At 34.6% G+C, this 18555-nt stretch overlaps 1 protein-coding gene across 2 annotated transcripts in view; it reads right to left on the reverse strand.

Moving 5' to 3' along the window:
- Window positions 1-18555, reverse strand: part of Oxsr1 (oxidative stress responsive kinase 1) — a 111489-nt gene that overhangs the window by 77726 nt on the left and 15208 nt on the right. The window contains exons 1-3 of one of the 2 annotated variants that reach the window (XM_046436602.2): window positions 12350-12364; window positions 5825-5933; window positions 3532-3668 (exon numbers count right to left, since the gene is read on the reverse strand). In XM_046436602.2, the coding sequence (XP_046292558.1) occupies window positions 3532-3622 (91 nt within the window). In that variant the 5' untranslated portion in view covers window positions 3623-3668; window positions 5825-5933; window positions 12350-12364. Of the gene's footprint in view, window positions 1-3531; window positions 3669-5824; window positions 5934-12349; window positions 12463-18555 lie in introns of those variants that run through there. The other variant, XM_046436601.2, reaches the window with a different exon arrangement.

Raw genomic sequence — 18555 nt, forward strand, 5'->3', positions numbered from 1 at the left:
AATGTTAACTAAGAGAAAGTTGAAGGTAAAGCATGCTAAAGCAAAAGGAAACTACAGATTATCACTGGTGACTTTATTAATATCTTTTTTTAAAAAAAAAGTAGAAACAACTGGGAACGTTATAATAGTGTACACAATATTGTGTTCTCAAACACAATCTGAAAAAACAAATACTCTGCTAGGATAATCAGATCTTGAACTCTAATACATGAAGGAATTACTTGGCAAGTAAGTAAAAGATGCAGACCCTAAAGACTGTCATTCAAGATATCTGAGCCCAAGAAGTGCTTTTTCAGACATTTTAACAACCTATGCTACTTTGATAAAAGCTGTCCACCACTAAAATTTAAGCATTTTTCAAAATAAAGGCAAATAAATCACAATGAAAACTAAGGGGATTTAGTAAAAATTCTATAACATAAAGCAAAAAGTTAAAACACAGATCTATCCCCCCCCTCCAAAATTATATTCTATGTCTTCACAGCCTGTGGCACAGAACATTTAAAATAAAACAATGCGATGCTGGGTGTGGTGGCACACACTTGTGATCTCAGTGACTAGAGAGGCTAGATCCTGTATCAAAAAATAAAAAGGGTTGGGGATGTGGATGAGTGGTGAAGGACCCCTAGGTTCAATTCCCAACACTCTACCCCCCACCTCCACCCAAAAAAAACTGCAAAAGCTTTAACTGTCCAAAAAAATCATTATGATAAAATAATATCGACAAAGTAGGGAAGTACTGGCTGGCTTAAGATTCCTGTTAAACTGACAATTACTACTCAAATTAATTACTCAGTCAACACATTAATTTCCTCATTACTTTTATGAAAAGGCCCTCTGCCAGGAAACAGGCATAAGCCTGTAATCCCAGCTGCCTGGGAGTCTGAGGGAAGAGGACTGCAAGTTTTAAGGGCAGCCTGGGAAACTTAGCAAGACCTTGTCTCAAAATTCAAAAAACTAAAATGGCTGGGAAGGAGTACCCCAGTTTCATTACCTAGTAAAGGGAAGTTTTTTTTAAAAAAAAAAAAAAGACATTCTTCGAATACAAAATTAACTCATTTGGACTGAGGCTGTAGCTCAGTGGCAGAGCGCTTGCCCAACATGTGTGAGGCACTGGGTTCCATCCTTAGCACCATGTAAAAACAAACAAATAAAGGCATTCTTTCCATCTACACCTACAAAAAAAAATTTTTTTTTTTAAATCAACTCATTTGATTTAGTTAAAAGTGTCTCTACTATGAAGTTTTAATCAATCTTTAGGCTAGGTTTCAAAGGGGCCAAAATTGGCTTGGTTAATTATTCCATTTCAGGCCCCTAGAAGGTGCAAAAGTTTTAAAAACCCTCCACTGTTGACTGAACCTTCAAAACTAATCTATAAATATCTGGTACCATACCTGGGTTCTGTGTAGATCAAGGAAGTATTCACACTTTTTATCTCTTAGAAAATGACAAAGTTGGGGGGATTCCTAAAAAACAAAATACCTCACTCTCTAGGGCAGTTCATTTAAATTAGATTTCTTCATCTCTATATACTACAGGTACTTCTTTCTCTTCCTCTCGTAAGTTTTCTTAATTATCTGGGTTTCTAAAAAAAAAATCTCACATGACAGTTTGGTACTTATAAACTGTATAAACAGCTATTTAGACAAAACATGCTTCTAATTTCTAAAGATTCATTAGAGTACTAACAAATCCCAACATTCAACATCAGGGTTTTAACTAACAAAATATAAGAATATTACTGTTATAAGAAAGCATTATGAAATAATTGCAGTACTGCCATTTAATGAAAACTTTTTGTTTTGTTTTTGTGCTATTGTGGATTGAATCCAGGGGTATTCTACCACTGAAGCTACATCACCCTTTTATATTTCATTTTGAGGGTTGACTAAGTTGCCAAGTTTGGACTCAAACTTATGAATCTCCTGCCTCATCCTCCCAAGTAACTAAGATTACAGGCAATATGCCACCACATCCAGCTAACTTATTTAACCATGATGTTCACCCAGTTGATGATTTAAGAGTGTCAGTTACTATTTATTTTACGATTTAGTTTATTAAATTCTACATTAGTACAATGTTGCTAAGTCAAAAATATACTTTTGTTTTAAATATTGTGGCTAAAAAGCTGATATAAAAGAAGATATTATATTCATATTTGCATTTTCTGGTAATTTATATTTTTTAAATTATTCAAAGAGATTGTCATAGCCTCCCCCAAAGGTCTTCCCAAATCTTCCTGTGGCTGTGGCACCCAGATACCCAGATTCTTGAGACACTCCACATTCCTCCATCTTTATTCCATCCCTCTTTTGTAGAGTGTCCTCTATCTGGATAGCTTCTCTTATCCTTCCCCTTATACTACCTCCATCCCTCATTTCACCTGGCTAATTATTGCTTATTCTTTTAAGTCTCAGCTGGATGTCACCTCTTAAGGGAAGTCTCTGTTAATCCTAGTGCATCCATTACCCCTCAATAGGTTAGGCTCTCCTGTAACGTATTCCCATGGCACTTGGTACTTCTTCATGGCACTCTACACACTTGTAATTACTTAGTTATTATTTATTATCAGTTATGAGGCCCATGGAGAGCAAGGAACTATCTATTGTATTTACCAAAGTAGTGGTGTTCAATAAGTATTGATGAATACTGTTTTTTTTAATTGGTTTTATTTTTTAAATACATGACAGCGAAAATGAACAGTGTATTAGTTGCACTATAAACCCTCATGTAATTTCCTCTACTTAAAAAAATTTTAACAACCAACAATAAAAATTAAAAAAATAAAAATTTTAAGATGTACTTAGTTCTAGCTTTTTGTTTCCCTAAATATTGCTTAATATATCTCTTCTGTTTAAATGTTTATTCACTTAATACTAACAAGATTTCATTTTCAAAAAAATGCAAAAATTTTAATATTTAAGAAGTTTAGATGTAAAGATTACGTTAGTTCTTAAAAATGTAAGTAACTATTATGAGTTATGACTGGGACATGATTGAAAATTATCCTTCAGGAAATTTCTGAGTATAAGGATGGAAAAACTAGACACTACCCAAGGAAATCAAAGACCAGAAGGGACAAGGAGCTATTTTTAAAAGGCATTTCACCCATCTACATGTCCACCCCTTCTGTGATCAGAACATATACTCATTAACAAAAGAATAGGAATCTTTTTTTCTTTTTTAGTTATAGTTGGCCATAATACCTTTATTTTACTTATTTATTTTTATGTGGTGCTGAGGATCAAACCCAGGGCCCCGCACGTGCAAGGCAAGCGCTCTACCACTGAGCCACAACCCCAGCCCGGAATAGGAATCTTTAAAAAAAAGAAGAAGAAGAAGAAGAAGAGTCTTTCTGCTTAGAAGTAGCAGAAAAGATGGGCTAGCATATAGAAAACAGAATTATGTATACAATTTATTCCTATATCAGAGAATTTTTCTGCAAAACATTAAAAACTCTGTATTATACATTTTTGTAAATTACAAATAAATTATACCATAGGTGATCAATAAGGAAAGATACAGTATTACCTAATGTTCCCATATCTGTCCATACAGAAAGAACCATGCTTGACCACCATCTTGAAAGGTGGTTGGTGTTAGCAAGGCTTCCAACCATCATATGAACAGGGCCTTTAACAAAGCAATCCAGTTTCTCCAGTGTGTCACTAATGGGATTGAAACAAAAAGGTGATTCTGGCTACACTGAAAAGCATCAAAATATAGGAAGGGAACATTACTACTTATGAATAAAAATTTCTTGTGCAACTCTTACACGTCAGCACAATAGTGGATGCTTTACATTTATCATCTTATTTACTCCTCACCAATACACTGAAATGCAGGAAGGTATCCTCATTTAACAGCCATGTTAAAAAAAACAAAAAAGGTTCAAAAGGTTGAAACAGTTTTCCCAACGACATACAATTGCTAAGCTAGAAAGGCGGAACTTACTCTAAAGCCTATCTTTTTACCTTTGGAGCTTCTCTGGAGAAGTACAATGTTCAGTGAGGGACAGTATTAAAATTATAAACTAAACAAATATGAATTCTTTTTTCTGTAACTCTGCATTCTAAAATGAAAAATCATATTCCCTCACAAAATACATAGGCAAACAAAACCAACAGGCAGAAATGAGAAGCCTGGAGTGGCTCCAGGGTCAGCATTCCTGAGTCCTACCAATGTTGCCACATAACTCAAATCCAGACCTGGCAAAAAGACTAATTTATCATGTGGCATGGACCTTCAGGTAACAATAACAAAATTTTCAATCTATTCATGCCCAAGTCCTTTCTTTGCAATTAGCAATATTTATATTTTATTGTAAGGATAAAGTAGAAATAATAGCGTGTGTGTGTGTTGTACGTGTGTGTCTGTCTGCAGGATACAGCGCACATGTAATTATGTTAATATTGTGGACCAAGATCTTTTTGTAAGAGGAAAGAGATTCGAGCATAGTATTACAGAAGTTTTGTAAGTCTACAATATTAAACTTTGAATTAGAAATATGAATGTCAAATTATTATTTATAATATATATATTTCTAAATTTTAGGAGCACCAACAGGGCAGTAGCAATGAGCATACCAAGTACCTAAGTTATGCTTTCTATATATCATTCCCCAGAAAAAAATAACAGAGCTGCTTAGAGTATTAAATGATTCTGAGTCTGGAAAAAAAGAATATAAATGTCAACCTAAGAAACGTTCAATCAAAAAGAAAGGATATAATCAAAGATCGGTGGGCTCATGTCAAAAGAATACAAGAGGGATCTTAAAGGATTTTTCACTAACAAAATCTGGACAACCCAAGCAGCAAAGAGAACCAAGTACAACTGACTGATACACTGCCAACATACAAAAAAACTTGAGTCATAATGATATGCAAAAAAGTGAAGGCCCAACACAACTAGAAAAAAGAAGGAGGGAAAAAAAAACCTCTCTCATTTGCTACTGTTGGAAGTAATTTTTGAGCAACTTTTTACTCTGAAAATTGGTTTATAAAACCTGCCTTTTTCAGTTAAACTACAGTACAGATTAAGTACAGGGCATCAGTTGGTAAGGCAAAGTTCCTCTTCACAAAAGAATGACAATTTATAAATGCAAAAGAAATGATACAATAAGAAAAATCACATTTTAAAATCCTTGATGAACTAACTGATGCAAACAAGGATTATTAATGGATGGTAAAGTCATTTTAAAAGACGTGGGGGCTAGATATTCACACAGTGCCAGAGTATCATTTCAGAGATTACTTGCTGGATACAAAGGGGAAAAAAGTTAACTTTCCCATGGAGAGGTCTGGCTGTCATAATCTTAAGCAAACAAAATTAAAATCACTATTAAAGATACAACCAGACAGCAAACACTTTCTGACCTGATGTAATACGAAGTGTCCAGCATCACCTACAAAGTATTCTGCCCCAAAATATTTAACTTGAATTTAATAAAGTATTTACAGCTAATTTTCAAAAAATAGAGAAATCTAGATCAAATTAAACATCAACAAGAAGAAAAATCAAATAAATCCAGAATGTGGAACCTTCTACAAAATAACTGAATCAAGACTCTTCAATAAGCTTATGGCATGGAAGGCAGGAAGGGGAAGGGAATCATCCTAAATTAAGAAAGATTTAAGAGGCATAACAACCCAATGCAATGTGTGAATGAAATCTGCCTCAGCTTATACACTAGCCTCTTTAACAGATAATACATTTTTGGTATCTCCCCAAATACAAATGTCCATGAAATCAAATCAGGATAAAAAGAAGGAAATTTTTAACTTTTCAACCTGTGGAACAGAACATTTTACTGCACACCACTCACCTCCACTTAGCAGCTTCATGACTAGCCACAGCTCATCTTTTACCACAAAAGATGTGTAGTAAGACACAATATTAGGATGATGGCACTGACTCATGGCTTGAATTTCTTTCTACAAACAGAAAACATGATAATTCATTATATGCAAGCTTAACACATACATTGCAAGTTAGCAAATACAGACAGGGATTCCCAATACTATCACAACCTTTTGGAAACTCCACAGCCCTGATCTCTTCAAGAATAATTAAGCCAAAAAGCCACTTGCCTTCCCACAATCCATCCCCAACTTACCCCTTTAACTCACTTCAGTAGTCATCTTTGAAACTTGAAACACACACTATATACCACACCCTGGTACAATACCACAAGAGTCCTCCACTGGGACACACATTTTTATTTCAAGGTGTCCTGAAAGAACCATCTTGGGAAATATGGTTTAATAGCCACAGAAAGTAATTACTAATAAACAGAGAATAGGGGTTTTTGTTTATGTGGGATACTTTAAAAAAAATATATCGTTTTACTCCCATTTTTGAGAAATGATTAACAATTATCACCCTAAAGAAAAACACACTGAAATAGGACAAGGTTATATACTAAAACAGAGTAGAAACCTGAACCAGATATCTAAGCTTACTCTACCATAGATTATGAGTTTAAATTAGATTTGGTATGATAAAATGCCTTAGAAAGCCCTGGGTATAATCAGGGCCCAGTTTAACACTCTGGTTTCATTCCTAACTACTTTGACCCAGTCCTATGATCCAGCCACAGAAAACTTGAAATTTGCCATGCTTCTTCTAACTCTGGACATTTTGATTCTTCCTTCTGATCTCACTCTAAATAAAATTTCCTCCCAAGTCTGTTAGGTTCCCTCTTATCTTCCAAGTACCATGTCTTTCATTCCATCACCTCATATAATGTACTGGATAGTACACTGTATGCTTATTCATCTCTCACTCCTAGATTAAGAGCCACATGAAGGCAAGTACTTAACAGTTGATTCCCAACCCCTGTGGAATTCATCATACCATACTATAACTGCCTATTTATTTTCTGCATCCCCTGCAAAACTGTAAGTTCAGTGAAAACTAAGACTCTTTTTGGAACTCATCATTGCACCCAGCACACAGAACACCTTCAATAAATATTTGCTGAGTAAATGAAATCCAACAGCACTTTATGTAGCTTTTCATTTACTCATGCCCTTGCACAAGGTCCTTGGTATCTGTTCAATAAGATACATAGTGTGTGAGTTGCTCATAATTTCTGATTCATAAGAAGTGCTCACACAAAAGCCAGTTTTCTTTTTTCTCAACTTCTACTTGAATATAAATTCACTTATGTCAAGGACCTTGTCATATATATTTTGTAAACCCCAAATTCACCTGCATGGTCTTCTTCACTAAAAGCTAAGTAAATATGAAAGAAAAGGAAGAAGGAACTGAAGTAAGCACTTGCCTACTGACATACAGAGTTGAAGAGATAAGATATGTACATAAAAGAGCTAACTGACAGGACAGCACATATGTGCTAAGTGAGTAATAAATATATTAAATGTTATAAGAATCATAGGAAAGAATAGTTAAGGCAGGCAAATGTGACCAAAGAATTCTTTACAAAGGAGGTGGGAACCAGGTTTAGTTCTATAGGATGTGAAAAAAAGGATAACAGTATAAGGTGCAAGGTAAAGTGATTTTTAAATAAGATGAAATATGTCAGATACATTTAAGACACAATAAATAAATCTGCCTACGGCAAACAATTCATGCTTTCTACAGATATTTTTTATGTGCCTAATATACCAACTGTGTGCCAGGTACCTTGCTAGTTATACTGTTACAACAAGAATAGTAAATATAATTTTGAGAGAAAAGTACTAGATATTATATAAATTCAGTGAAGAAACATATTGAGAAAACATAGGAGTTATAATCAGTGAAGTCTTTTAAGTTTTACTGCACTGACACTGAAATAGGAAAGATAAGTAGGTTTTTGATTTTAAGGTTTTGATTGTTTAATTACCTACAACCAGAACATAAATGACCTTGTAAGTATGTCAAAAAAGTTAGCCTTCATCTTAAAAGCTATAGGAAGGCATAAAAAGTTTAACCATATATATTTTTTTCATAAATCACTCTTGCTACAACATAGGAAGTAAATGAAGCCAAGACTAGAGGCAAAGACTTTCAAGCTATTGCCACCATCTGGGTGAGAGATGATGGAGGAATGATAAATTTCTCAATTCTGTTAATTGCACTACAGTTATGTTAACATTAGAGGAAGTTTGATGAAAAGCACGTGGGAACTCTTTGTACTACTTCTACAACTTTTCTGTTAAAAGTTTTCTCAAAATAAAAGGTTTAAGGGCTGGGGCTGGGGCTCAGTGGCAGAGCGCTTGCCTTGCCCTTGTGAGGCACTGGGTCCAATCCTCAGCACCTCATAAAAATAAAGGCATGCTGCCATCTACAACTACAAAAAATAAATAAATAAAGGGTTTAAAAATTTAAGTGGCTAGGGTGCAGCCCAGTGGTGGAGCGTTTATCTAACACACATAAGCCGCGTTCTATCCCTTTAAAAAAAAAAAGAGGAGGGGCTGGGGTGGTGGCTCAGTGGTAGAGCGCTTGCCTAGCATGTGTGAGGCACTGGGTTCAATTCTCAGCACTGAATATTTATAAATAAAATAAAGGTCCATTGACAACTAAAAAATATTAAAAAAAAAAAAAGAAGAAGAAGAAGAGTCAAGAGGTAGTAATAAAGAGACATAAGAGGTCTTAGTGACTTAGTAACAGAGAGCTAAGGGGAAAAAGAATTACACAGGAGGGTGACAATAGTGCAAAGACTTGGGATCAAACTATGGAAGGTCTTAAACGTAAAGCTAAGGATTTTGAGCTTTAACTTGAAAAGGGCTTACTACAAAGGGTTTTCCAATAGGAAACTATAAAAAAAACCCACAAAATTCAAACATGAAAAAGGACTTAAATATTTCTTTTCTTCCCCTCTATTCCTTTAAACCCTAACTCCCACTAAAATTATTTTTTTCCTCTTCCTTTCAAAAGGAAAAATAAATACATAAATGTTTTCCAGAAGTGGTATATTCATTCTGACTCAAAGTTCCCAGCAGTTTCCTCAACAACCATTAGTAGGGGTAAATTCTACCCCTACTAATGAAACTGCTTTCTTAAAAGTACTTTATTAATCTGTTATGTAAGGCTTTCTGTTAAGACTACTTAGTTCTCCACCTAAGCTTTCTTATTCCTTTAATAGTGACTTTTCATTCCTTTGTGAAACTCACTCATCTTGATTTCTAACATTTACACTCCAGTTTTCTAATTACTTAAAAGTAGGCAGTTTTCCTCCATTTCACACAATTCAGTCAGTCCCCCAAGTAATGTTACTGTATTCATTTATTCATATAGAATAAATAAAGCCTCTGCCCTCATGGACAGTTTATTTGGGACTATAAACAAATTTTGCATCTAAGAAACCTGTGTCTTCCTTTCCTTTACAATTGTTACAACCTGAATGTACAGTCTCAATACCTCTCAGTACACCTCAAATTATGAGTTGTAACCTATTTATGGGTCACAAAATCAATTAAGAAAGTTGCACTTAAAAATATAATAAGAGAAAATGAGTATGTTCCACACAATCAAGAATTATTCCATGAGAATGTTGTTTCAGTTACATTAACATTATATCTAATAGAAATGGACAGATATACATATATATGTATTTCTACAGAAAAAATATGATTCATTATAAAATTAGAGTATTAGCTGATTTCAGCATTCCATATATTCCTGAAATTTCTTCAAGTCCAGTGGAATTTTCTTGCTTATTTCCCCAACTCCCCCAAAAGCCAATTATTTTTAACTTGTTCTATTAAAAGTCACTTTTGCTCTTTTTCATATTTGCTAATAAGTACATATGTACTATACTTGCCATTTAAAACTTTATTAAAATATTTGGATAGCCAGCATGGTGGCACATGCCTGTAATCCCAGCAGCTAAGGAGGCTGAGGCAGGAGCCTCACCAGTTCAAAGCCAGCCTCAGCAGCTTAGTAAGACCCTAAGCAATTTAGCAAGACCCTATCTCAAAATAAAAAATAAAGAGGTCTGGAGATGTGGTCTAGTGGTTAAGCACTTCTGGGTTCAATCCCTGGTGCCAAAATATATACTTCTGGATAAAATTTAGAGATCTCTAACCAATTTTATTTCTTTTGATAAATCAATTTGTATTCCTCTAAAAGTAAGGCCTTGACATAAAAACAAAAATACTGTCCAGAATGTTTTATGATATTTAAGAAGAGATGTTCTACTTTTGAACTAAATTAAAAGCAACATACTACACAAAACAGAATAGACTTGAGTCAGAAAAACTGACTCTACCTCTTCTACGATTTGTTTCCCTCATCTAAGAAATAATGCTATTACCTATCTCAGACATGTTTGAGGCTAATGTACTGAAAGATGTTTGCTATTATCATCATGTGATCTTAGCCAAGTTATTTAAGCTTTGAACCTCAGATTCTTTAGTCCTTAAGTAGTAAATAAGAAAGCTTTTTATTTACCCTGTCTCTTGTCTCTATCATTATAGACAATGTACAATAAATAGTAAATAATGAGTATTCAAATTAGGCTTCTCAAACTCTAGTATTAATATGTAGATTAGAATTTTGCTTTGCTTTGACAGTTTACAATTTGCAGGCTTCCCTTATCATCATTGCAGTTCAAATGCTGCTGTATGATATTGCTGGCAACTGTAAATCTAGATCTTCAAATAGGATTACACTCAGCCTCCCATTTCAAGTGCATGTTCTCTCACCAAAGATGGGACAAGATCATTCCAGCAACTCACTCCTGCTTCTGTGCATGTGTTATCAATTCCAGAAGAAATACATGTGTCATACTTGCTAAAAGTTCGAAATATAAATCCATTTTTTTTTCATTTCAATTACTATGTAATACTAAAACTCTGTACAGACAATATCAGAAATTAAATCCGACTTGGGACAGTGGAAGGCTATAAGTATATAGCTCAGTGGTAGAGCACTTGCCTATCATGAGAGGCCCTGGGCTCTATCATCTCCAGCATCAGGAAAAAAAGAAAAAAAAAAAAAAAAAACACACTTTAAAAAGAAAAGAAAGAAGAGAAACAATTTGAGTCAGTGGAAAACTTTGGATAGGCAGGTCATCCTAGTCCTAAGCCCTTCCTTTTCTATTACTAGCTTTATATGCTCTTAGAAAAATTACTAGCTCATTTTATATGGTTTTAAATACTGTTTATAGCTTTATAGCTAAATAAAAGAAATTAAAGTTTATAGTGGGTTTCAAGAAAAACCTCATGAGGTACCCAAAACAGGTATTATTATTTCCATTTAAGAAAGAGGATTCAAAACATTAAATGATAATTGATATATTTTCCTTGCTGAGCCCTTACTACGTATTTAAAACTATTCTAAGCATCACCGTGCACAAAAGAAGTACAAAACAATTATTGTATGATGACATTTTAATCTCTTACAGTTATTAATCTTTGAGACTCACATTACTTCTTCCTTTCCCTAGCCTTTGTAGAAGACAATGCTGCCTGGGGGAGGGTGGGAGTGGGTATTTTCTCAACTTGCATCAATGGTCTTAATACAAATTGGTATTTAGGAATCTAAAATTTAGGAAATCTATGTCTTTTTGGAATATTCCATTGATCCAGGAATCACAACACCATAATATTTAAGGGAACAGAGAAGTAAGCAAGCATTATTTATACCAAGAAGAAAAGAAGAAACATGGTAATCATCCAGTACTAAAGAACAAGTTAAATAGTCATCTATCAACAGAATACTACAACAAAAAAACAACATTAAATCCACATTTATAGACACAGAATCTGAGTTGAATAATAAATTTTTCAATAAAAAAATAAATATATAATTATCTTGCCACTAAAAAAAAAGATGTATTTTGTTTATTGGTAGTGCTAAGAATCAACCCCAGGGCCTTGCTCATGCTAGGCAAGTGCTCTACCACTGAGCTATTATCTCTAGCCTGGAATAGATTTAAATGTTCACAATTTGAAAGATTATATAGCAAATGTTAATCTCGGAGTGAGACGATTATAACTGATTTTTTTCTACTTACCTGGGTTTTATACATTTTACAATAAACATTATTTACTAATGAAGAAATAGTAAGTCCCACCCAAGCATGGTGGGGCACACCTATAATCCTAGCTACTTAGAGAGGTCAGGCAGGAGGATTGCAAGTTCAAGGCCAGCCTAGACAACTTAGTAAGACCATGTCTAAAACTAAAAAAATAAAAAGGGCTGAGGATGTAGTAGAAATAGAACACTTGTCTAGCATGCACAAGGCTCTAGGTTCAATACCCAGTACCACAAAATAAGTGAATAAATAAATATAAACCTTTTTTTTTAAAGAAACAAACCAAAAACTTCATATTATTTCCCACTCTCACATAAATATATAGATGTATGCCCCTCCATTTAAGAAATCAGATGTGCATACCAGGAGTTCATCCATGCTAGTTTGACATTTTTCAAGATTTATCCGTTTGATTGCCACTTTCTCCTTTTTAGGGGTACAATAAGCTGCTTGAACCACAGCAGTTGCTCCACTCCCTAAAAATAAATACATAAAATGAGTAAATAAATAAATGTACACAGAGAGACATGACACTTCTAATTCCCATACTATTTAAACAAGAGTCATATATTATTCCTAGAATAAACAACATGCAAAGAAACACTCTAAAAGAGCAAAGTGAATAAAAGCATCAACCACTTCATATTTACTGAAAATAAATACCAGTGCAAAAATTCAAAATTCCTAGGGTACTAGTTCTAGAATATGATGGCACAGGCCCACATTTCCCTGCTCTTCTATCATACAACTGAATACCCTAAAAACAACACAACATACAATTATATAAGGACCCTGAAAGTTAGAAAGGAGGCAGAAGATTAGCTAGGGAACTCAGGACTTGAGGAAAGCACTACTGTGAGTTCTCTGGGGTTTCCTTCTATTTTCCACATATCCCAGACTATACACCAGAGAGGCCTGTAACCAGGTACCAACAATAGTGAGGGAGGTGGGTGGACGGGTGGATGCACAGACAGACAAATGAGAAAACTCTGCTCTCTGGCCAAAGGACTATGAAAGGGACAGCTCAACAGAGACCAAATGGAGAGAAAATTTCCTAGTCCTCATGAAAAACAGTGATATGCCAGCTTCCCCACAGCATCAGCAGGGCCCTCCATCCCACACCTAAAACAGTGGTAGGCCAGACACACTGCAGGGCAGCTGCATCCCTGCCCTACACCTGCGGCAATGCCAAGCCAAATTGCCCTTAGCAGTAACAAAGCCAGGGACCCACTGCCACCAGACAGCCAAGGCAGCATCTAAAAAGAAGGAACAGTGGTGTCAAGAGAATAAAGTAGAAGAGAATAGCACTGCAAGAGCTCTGAAAACTAAATTACCATAGGAATTACAGCTCACAAAAGTAGGACAGAACCTACGCTAAACCTAAACAGGGAACTGCTAAATTAGAAGATTAAAATAGACTCAAGAGTGTTCTAACATAATATTCTGAATGTCCAGGATACAATCAAAAATTGACATGTCCATGAAAAACGAGGAAAAACACATCCAAACAAGAAAAAACATCATACTGACATCAATACCAAGATCAATCAGATGTTGGAATGTTATGACAAAAATTTCAAAGCACACTGGGTGTGATAGTGTGAAATCCCAGCAGCTCAAGAGACTGAGGTAGGAGCATGGTGAGTTCAAAGCCAGCCTCAGCAACTTACTGAGGCCCTAAGCAACTTAGCAAGACCCTGTCTCAAAAAAAAAAAAATTTTTTAAGGGCTGGGAGGTGGTTCACTGTTAAGCACCCCTTGTTCAACCCCTGGTACTTCTCTCCTCCCCCAAAAAAAATTTTTTTAAGGCAGTCATCATAAAAATAATTCAATAAACAATTGTGAATTCTACTGAAACAAAAAAAACCAGAAAATCTCAGCAAAGAAATGGAATTTGAGCAGAGGGGTTTCTGGGGATTACACCCAGGGTCTCACACACACTATGCACATGCTCTAGTACTAAGCTACACCTCAGTCCCAGAAGTTATTCTTAAAAGTATCAAATGAAAATTATACAACTAAAACTTATATAATTACTGAGATAAAACCTTTCCTAAAAAGGTTCAATAAGAGAGTAGAGATTACAGAGGATAAACTCAGTGACTTTAGGGACAAGATCAATTGTTTACTCAATCTAAACAACAAAGATAACAGACCAAAAAAAAAGAACAGAGCCTTAGGGAACAGTGAAATAATGATGAAAAGATCTAAAACCCATGTGGTATATAAAAATAATGCCTCCCACCCCAACATGTATGTGTTCTAATCCTTGAAACTTGACAGTATGTTACTTATGGCAAAGGGATTTTTCAGATGTTATTAAATTAAGGATCTTGAGGTGCGATTACCTTGGATTATCTGTGCAGGCACAGTACTCACAGGAGTCCTAATGTGAAAGAGGGGAGAGCAAGAGGGTCAAAGTCAGACAAAGAGATAAAATAATGGAAGCAAAGGTTGCAGTGATGTATCCATGAGCCAAGGAATAAATACGATACATGCTACAACGTGGAGAAATCCTGAAAACACCATGCTTAATTAGTAAGAGAAGCTAGGTACAAACACTCACATACTATTTGATCACATACTATTTGATTCCATTTATATGAAATGTTCACAATAGACAAATCCAGAGAAAAACTAGATTAGTGGTTGTCATGGACTGGAAAAAGAGGGAGGTGAACTACTACTTAATGAACATGGGCTTTTTCTGGAAATGCTCTGGAATTAGATTTTAATACACTAAAAATAAGTGAAGTGTACTTTAAAATAGTAAAATCTTACCTCAATTTAAGAAAAAAAAAAAGGATAAGGGAATACTACAAACAACTTAGTTTGTAATTCAATGAATTAGAAAACATGGACCAACTCTTCAAAAACAACTGAAATTCAGCCAAGATATGGATAATACAATAACATAACTACTTTGAAAATTAAATTTGTAATTCTAAAGTTCCCCCAAAATCTCCAGGCCAAGATGGTTTTGCATTAAAAGAATTAATAGCCATTTTACACGTTTTCTAGAAACAGGAAGCAGAAGCACTTCCGAATTCATTTTAAGAGGCCATTTTACCAATACTAAACCCAGATAAAGATAAGAAAACCACACACCAGTATCTGTTAAGAATTTAAGATGTAAAATCTTGAGGCTGGGGTTGTGGCTCAAACCCAGTACCTCACACATGTGATCCTCCTGTACCACATAAAAATAAATAAGATATTGTTATCCATCTACAACTAAAAGATGTATTTTAAAATAAGATGCAAAATCTTTAATAAAATATTTGCTAACTGAATCAGCAACACAGAATACATCACAACCAAGTCAAATGATTCCAGATATGCATAGCTAGTAAAATATTTAAAAATCGATGTACTACACTATAGCAACACATTACAGAAGAAAAATTACATGATCACATCAACTGGAATAGAAAAAGCATTTGAAAAATTCATCAACATGATAAAAAGCCTTTGCCAGGAATAGAGAACTTCTGGCCAACTTCATTAAGAATATCTAAAAAATAAATAACTTACAATTTATATCCTATTTAATAATGAAAGACTATTTTCCCTCTAAGATGAGGAATACAACAGGAATATCCATTCTTAACTCTTATTTGACAAAGTATTGGAAGTCCTATCTACAACAATAAATCAAGAGAAAGAAATAAAAGTCACCCATATCAGAAAGGAAGGAAAAAAAAAAAAACAATTCCTATTTGCAAATGACAGAGCTATAAGAAAGGTTCATATAATTAGTAAGCAAGTTTGGCAAGGCTGAAACATACAAGATCAATGCACAAAAATCAATTTCATTATACACTAACAATAAATGAGTAAAAGCAAATTTTAAAATGTTAATACCATTTATAATTGCTCCCTCCAAAATTTAATAGTTAGGTATAAGTCTAATAAAACATGTACAGAATCTTATGTATGCTGAAAATTACAAAATACTGATGAAAAACTTTCATCTTAAAAATCTTTCAGGATGAAAAACTAGTGACACAGACATTTAACTGTGTTTGTGGATTAGAAGTCTCAACACAGTAAAAATATCAATATTCCCCAAACTGATAGATAGGATAGAAATTGCATTAAATAAACCCTATTGCAAAGTATTTTGTAGACAGGTTTATTCTAAAGTTTATATGGAAAAGGAAAGACCCTAAAATAACTGCTATGATTTGGATCTGGAATGTTCCCCAAATGCTCACATGTTGACAGTATGGACCTCAATGCAGCAAGATTCATAGAGGGAAAACTGTTTAGACAATGTCTGGATCATGAGAGCTCTGATCTCATCAGTGAATTAATCCACTGATAGTGGAATGGATTATTGGGAAATGGGACTTAGATGGAAAAGCAGATCATTAGCCGTGTTCCCTGAAAGAATATATTTTGTCCCTGGCCCCTTCTGTCCTACCTCCACCCACCCACAGCTAGGTAGCTTTCCTCCGCAACACCCTTCCACCATGATGTTTCTGCCTTGGAGTACGCAGAATATGGACTGAACCTCTGAAACCGTGGGCCAAAATTAACCTTTCCCCTAAGTAGTTCTTATCAGATATTCAATCACTGCAATGAAAAGCTAACACAATAGCCAATGCACTAATGAAGAACAATAACAAAGCTGAAAGATTGGTCTGGGGAAGTGGCTCATTGGTTGCACCTAGCATGCATGAGGCCTTAGATTTAATTCCTAGTTCCACCAAAAAAAGGAAAAGACTCACTACCCAATTTCAAGACCTATACAGTTACAATAATCAAGACAGTGTGGTATTGGCAGAGGGATAGATACACAAAACATATAGAAACCACAAACAGATTCACATAAATATGCCCCATTTTAGCAAAGGTACAAAAAGCATTTCAATGGAATTAGATAGCCTTGTCAATAAATGGTACTGGAGCAGACAGACATCCAAAGACAAAAAAATGAACTTCAACCTAAATCTTTTATTTAAATAAAATAACTCAAAATAGATCACAAAATTAAATATAAAACAGAAGACTATAAAAATTAAAGAAAGGAACACAGAAGAAAATCTTTGGAACCTAAGGACTAGGCAGAGTTCTTAGGCATAAAATCAAAAGCACAATTCATAAAAAGAAACCCTGATAAATTTAACTATCAAAATTAAAAACCAGGCTGGGATTGTGGCTCAGCAGTAGAGCGCTCACCTAGCGTGTGCGGGACCCGGGTTCGATTCTCAGCACCACATAAAAATAAAGGCATTGTGTTGTGTCCATCTACAAAAAAAAAAAATTAAAAACCAAGGAGGCTGAGACAGGAGGAGGATCACAAGTTTGAGAAACCTCAGCAACTTAATGAGGCCTTAAGCAAATTAGTGAGACCCTGTATCAAAATTAAAAAAAAAAAAAAAAAAAGGATTGAAGATGTTGCTCAATCGTTAAGCACTCCTGGGTTCAATTCCCAGTACTTAAAAAAAATTTTTTTAATTAAAAACCCTTGCTCTGCAAAGACCCTGTAAAAAATATGAATGTACTTGACAAACGACTTCTATGTAGAATGTATAAAGAACTCCCAAGGGCTGTAGATGTAGCTCAGTGACAGAGTACTAACCTAGCATGTACCAAGCCCCGAATTCAATCCCCAGTACCACAAAATCAAAATAATTAAATACAAATTTTAAAGAAAGAATTCTCAAAAATCATTATTAAAAAAAAAAAAAATCCCTATTAAGAAATGGGCTCAGGGCTGGGGATGTGGCTCAAGCAGTAGCGTGCTCGCCTGGCATGCTTGCGGCCAGGGTTTGATCCTCAGCACCACATACAAACAAAGATGTTGTGTCCGCCAATAACTAAAAATAAAAATAAATATTAAAATTCTCTCTCTCTCTAAAAAAAAAAAAAAAAAGAAAGAAATGGGCCCAAAGCCTGAAACAGTGGTACATGTCTGTAATCTTAGCTAAGGCAGGAGGATCACTAATTCAAAGCCAACCTCAACAATTTAGTTAGACCCTGTGTTAAAAAAAATAAAATAAAAAGGTCTGGGGATGTTGCTCAGTGGTAAAGCACCTCTGGTTCAATTCTCCGTACCACATACACAAAAAAAGAAATGAGCCAAAGAAATGTGACATTTAATCAGAGGATATACAGATGACAAATAAACACAAGAAAAAGACATTGAACACCCTAGCCATTAGGGAAATGCAAATTAAAACTACAATGAGATATCACCACCCAATATCAAAAATGGCTTTAAAAAATAATAACAGTACCAAATGCTGATTAGGATGAAATCAAACTAGATTATCACTTATATACTGCTGGTAGGATTGTAAAAAATGGTACAGTCACTCTGGAAAATAGTTTGGCCATTTCTATTAAAACAAAAAATGGACTTTTCATATGACTTAGCATTTGTAATCCTAGACATGTAACCCAGAGAAATGAAAACTTACATTCACATGGAAATTTGCATATGAATGTTGACATCAGTTTTATTTTAAATAGCTCATATTGGAACTTATCCAGATATGCTTCAACAGGTAAATGGTTAAACAAATATGGTACAGCCACACCATGGAATACAATTCAGCAATA

The sequence above is a fragment of the Marmota monax genome, unplaced genomic scaffold (genome assembly GCF_021218885.2).
Source record: "Marmota monax isolate L192 unplaced genomic scaffold, Marmota_monax_Labrador192_F-V1.1 WCK01_AAM20220418_F8-fsc00021, whole genome shotgun sequence".
Classification (NCBI taxonomy): Eukaryota; Metazoa; Chordata; class Mammalia; order Rodentia; family Sciuridae; genus Marmota; species Marmota monax.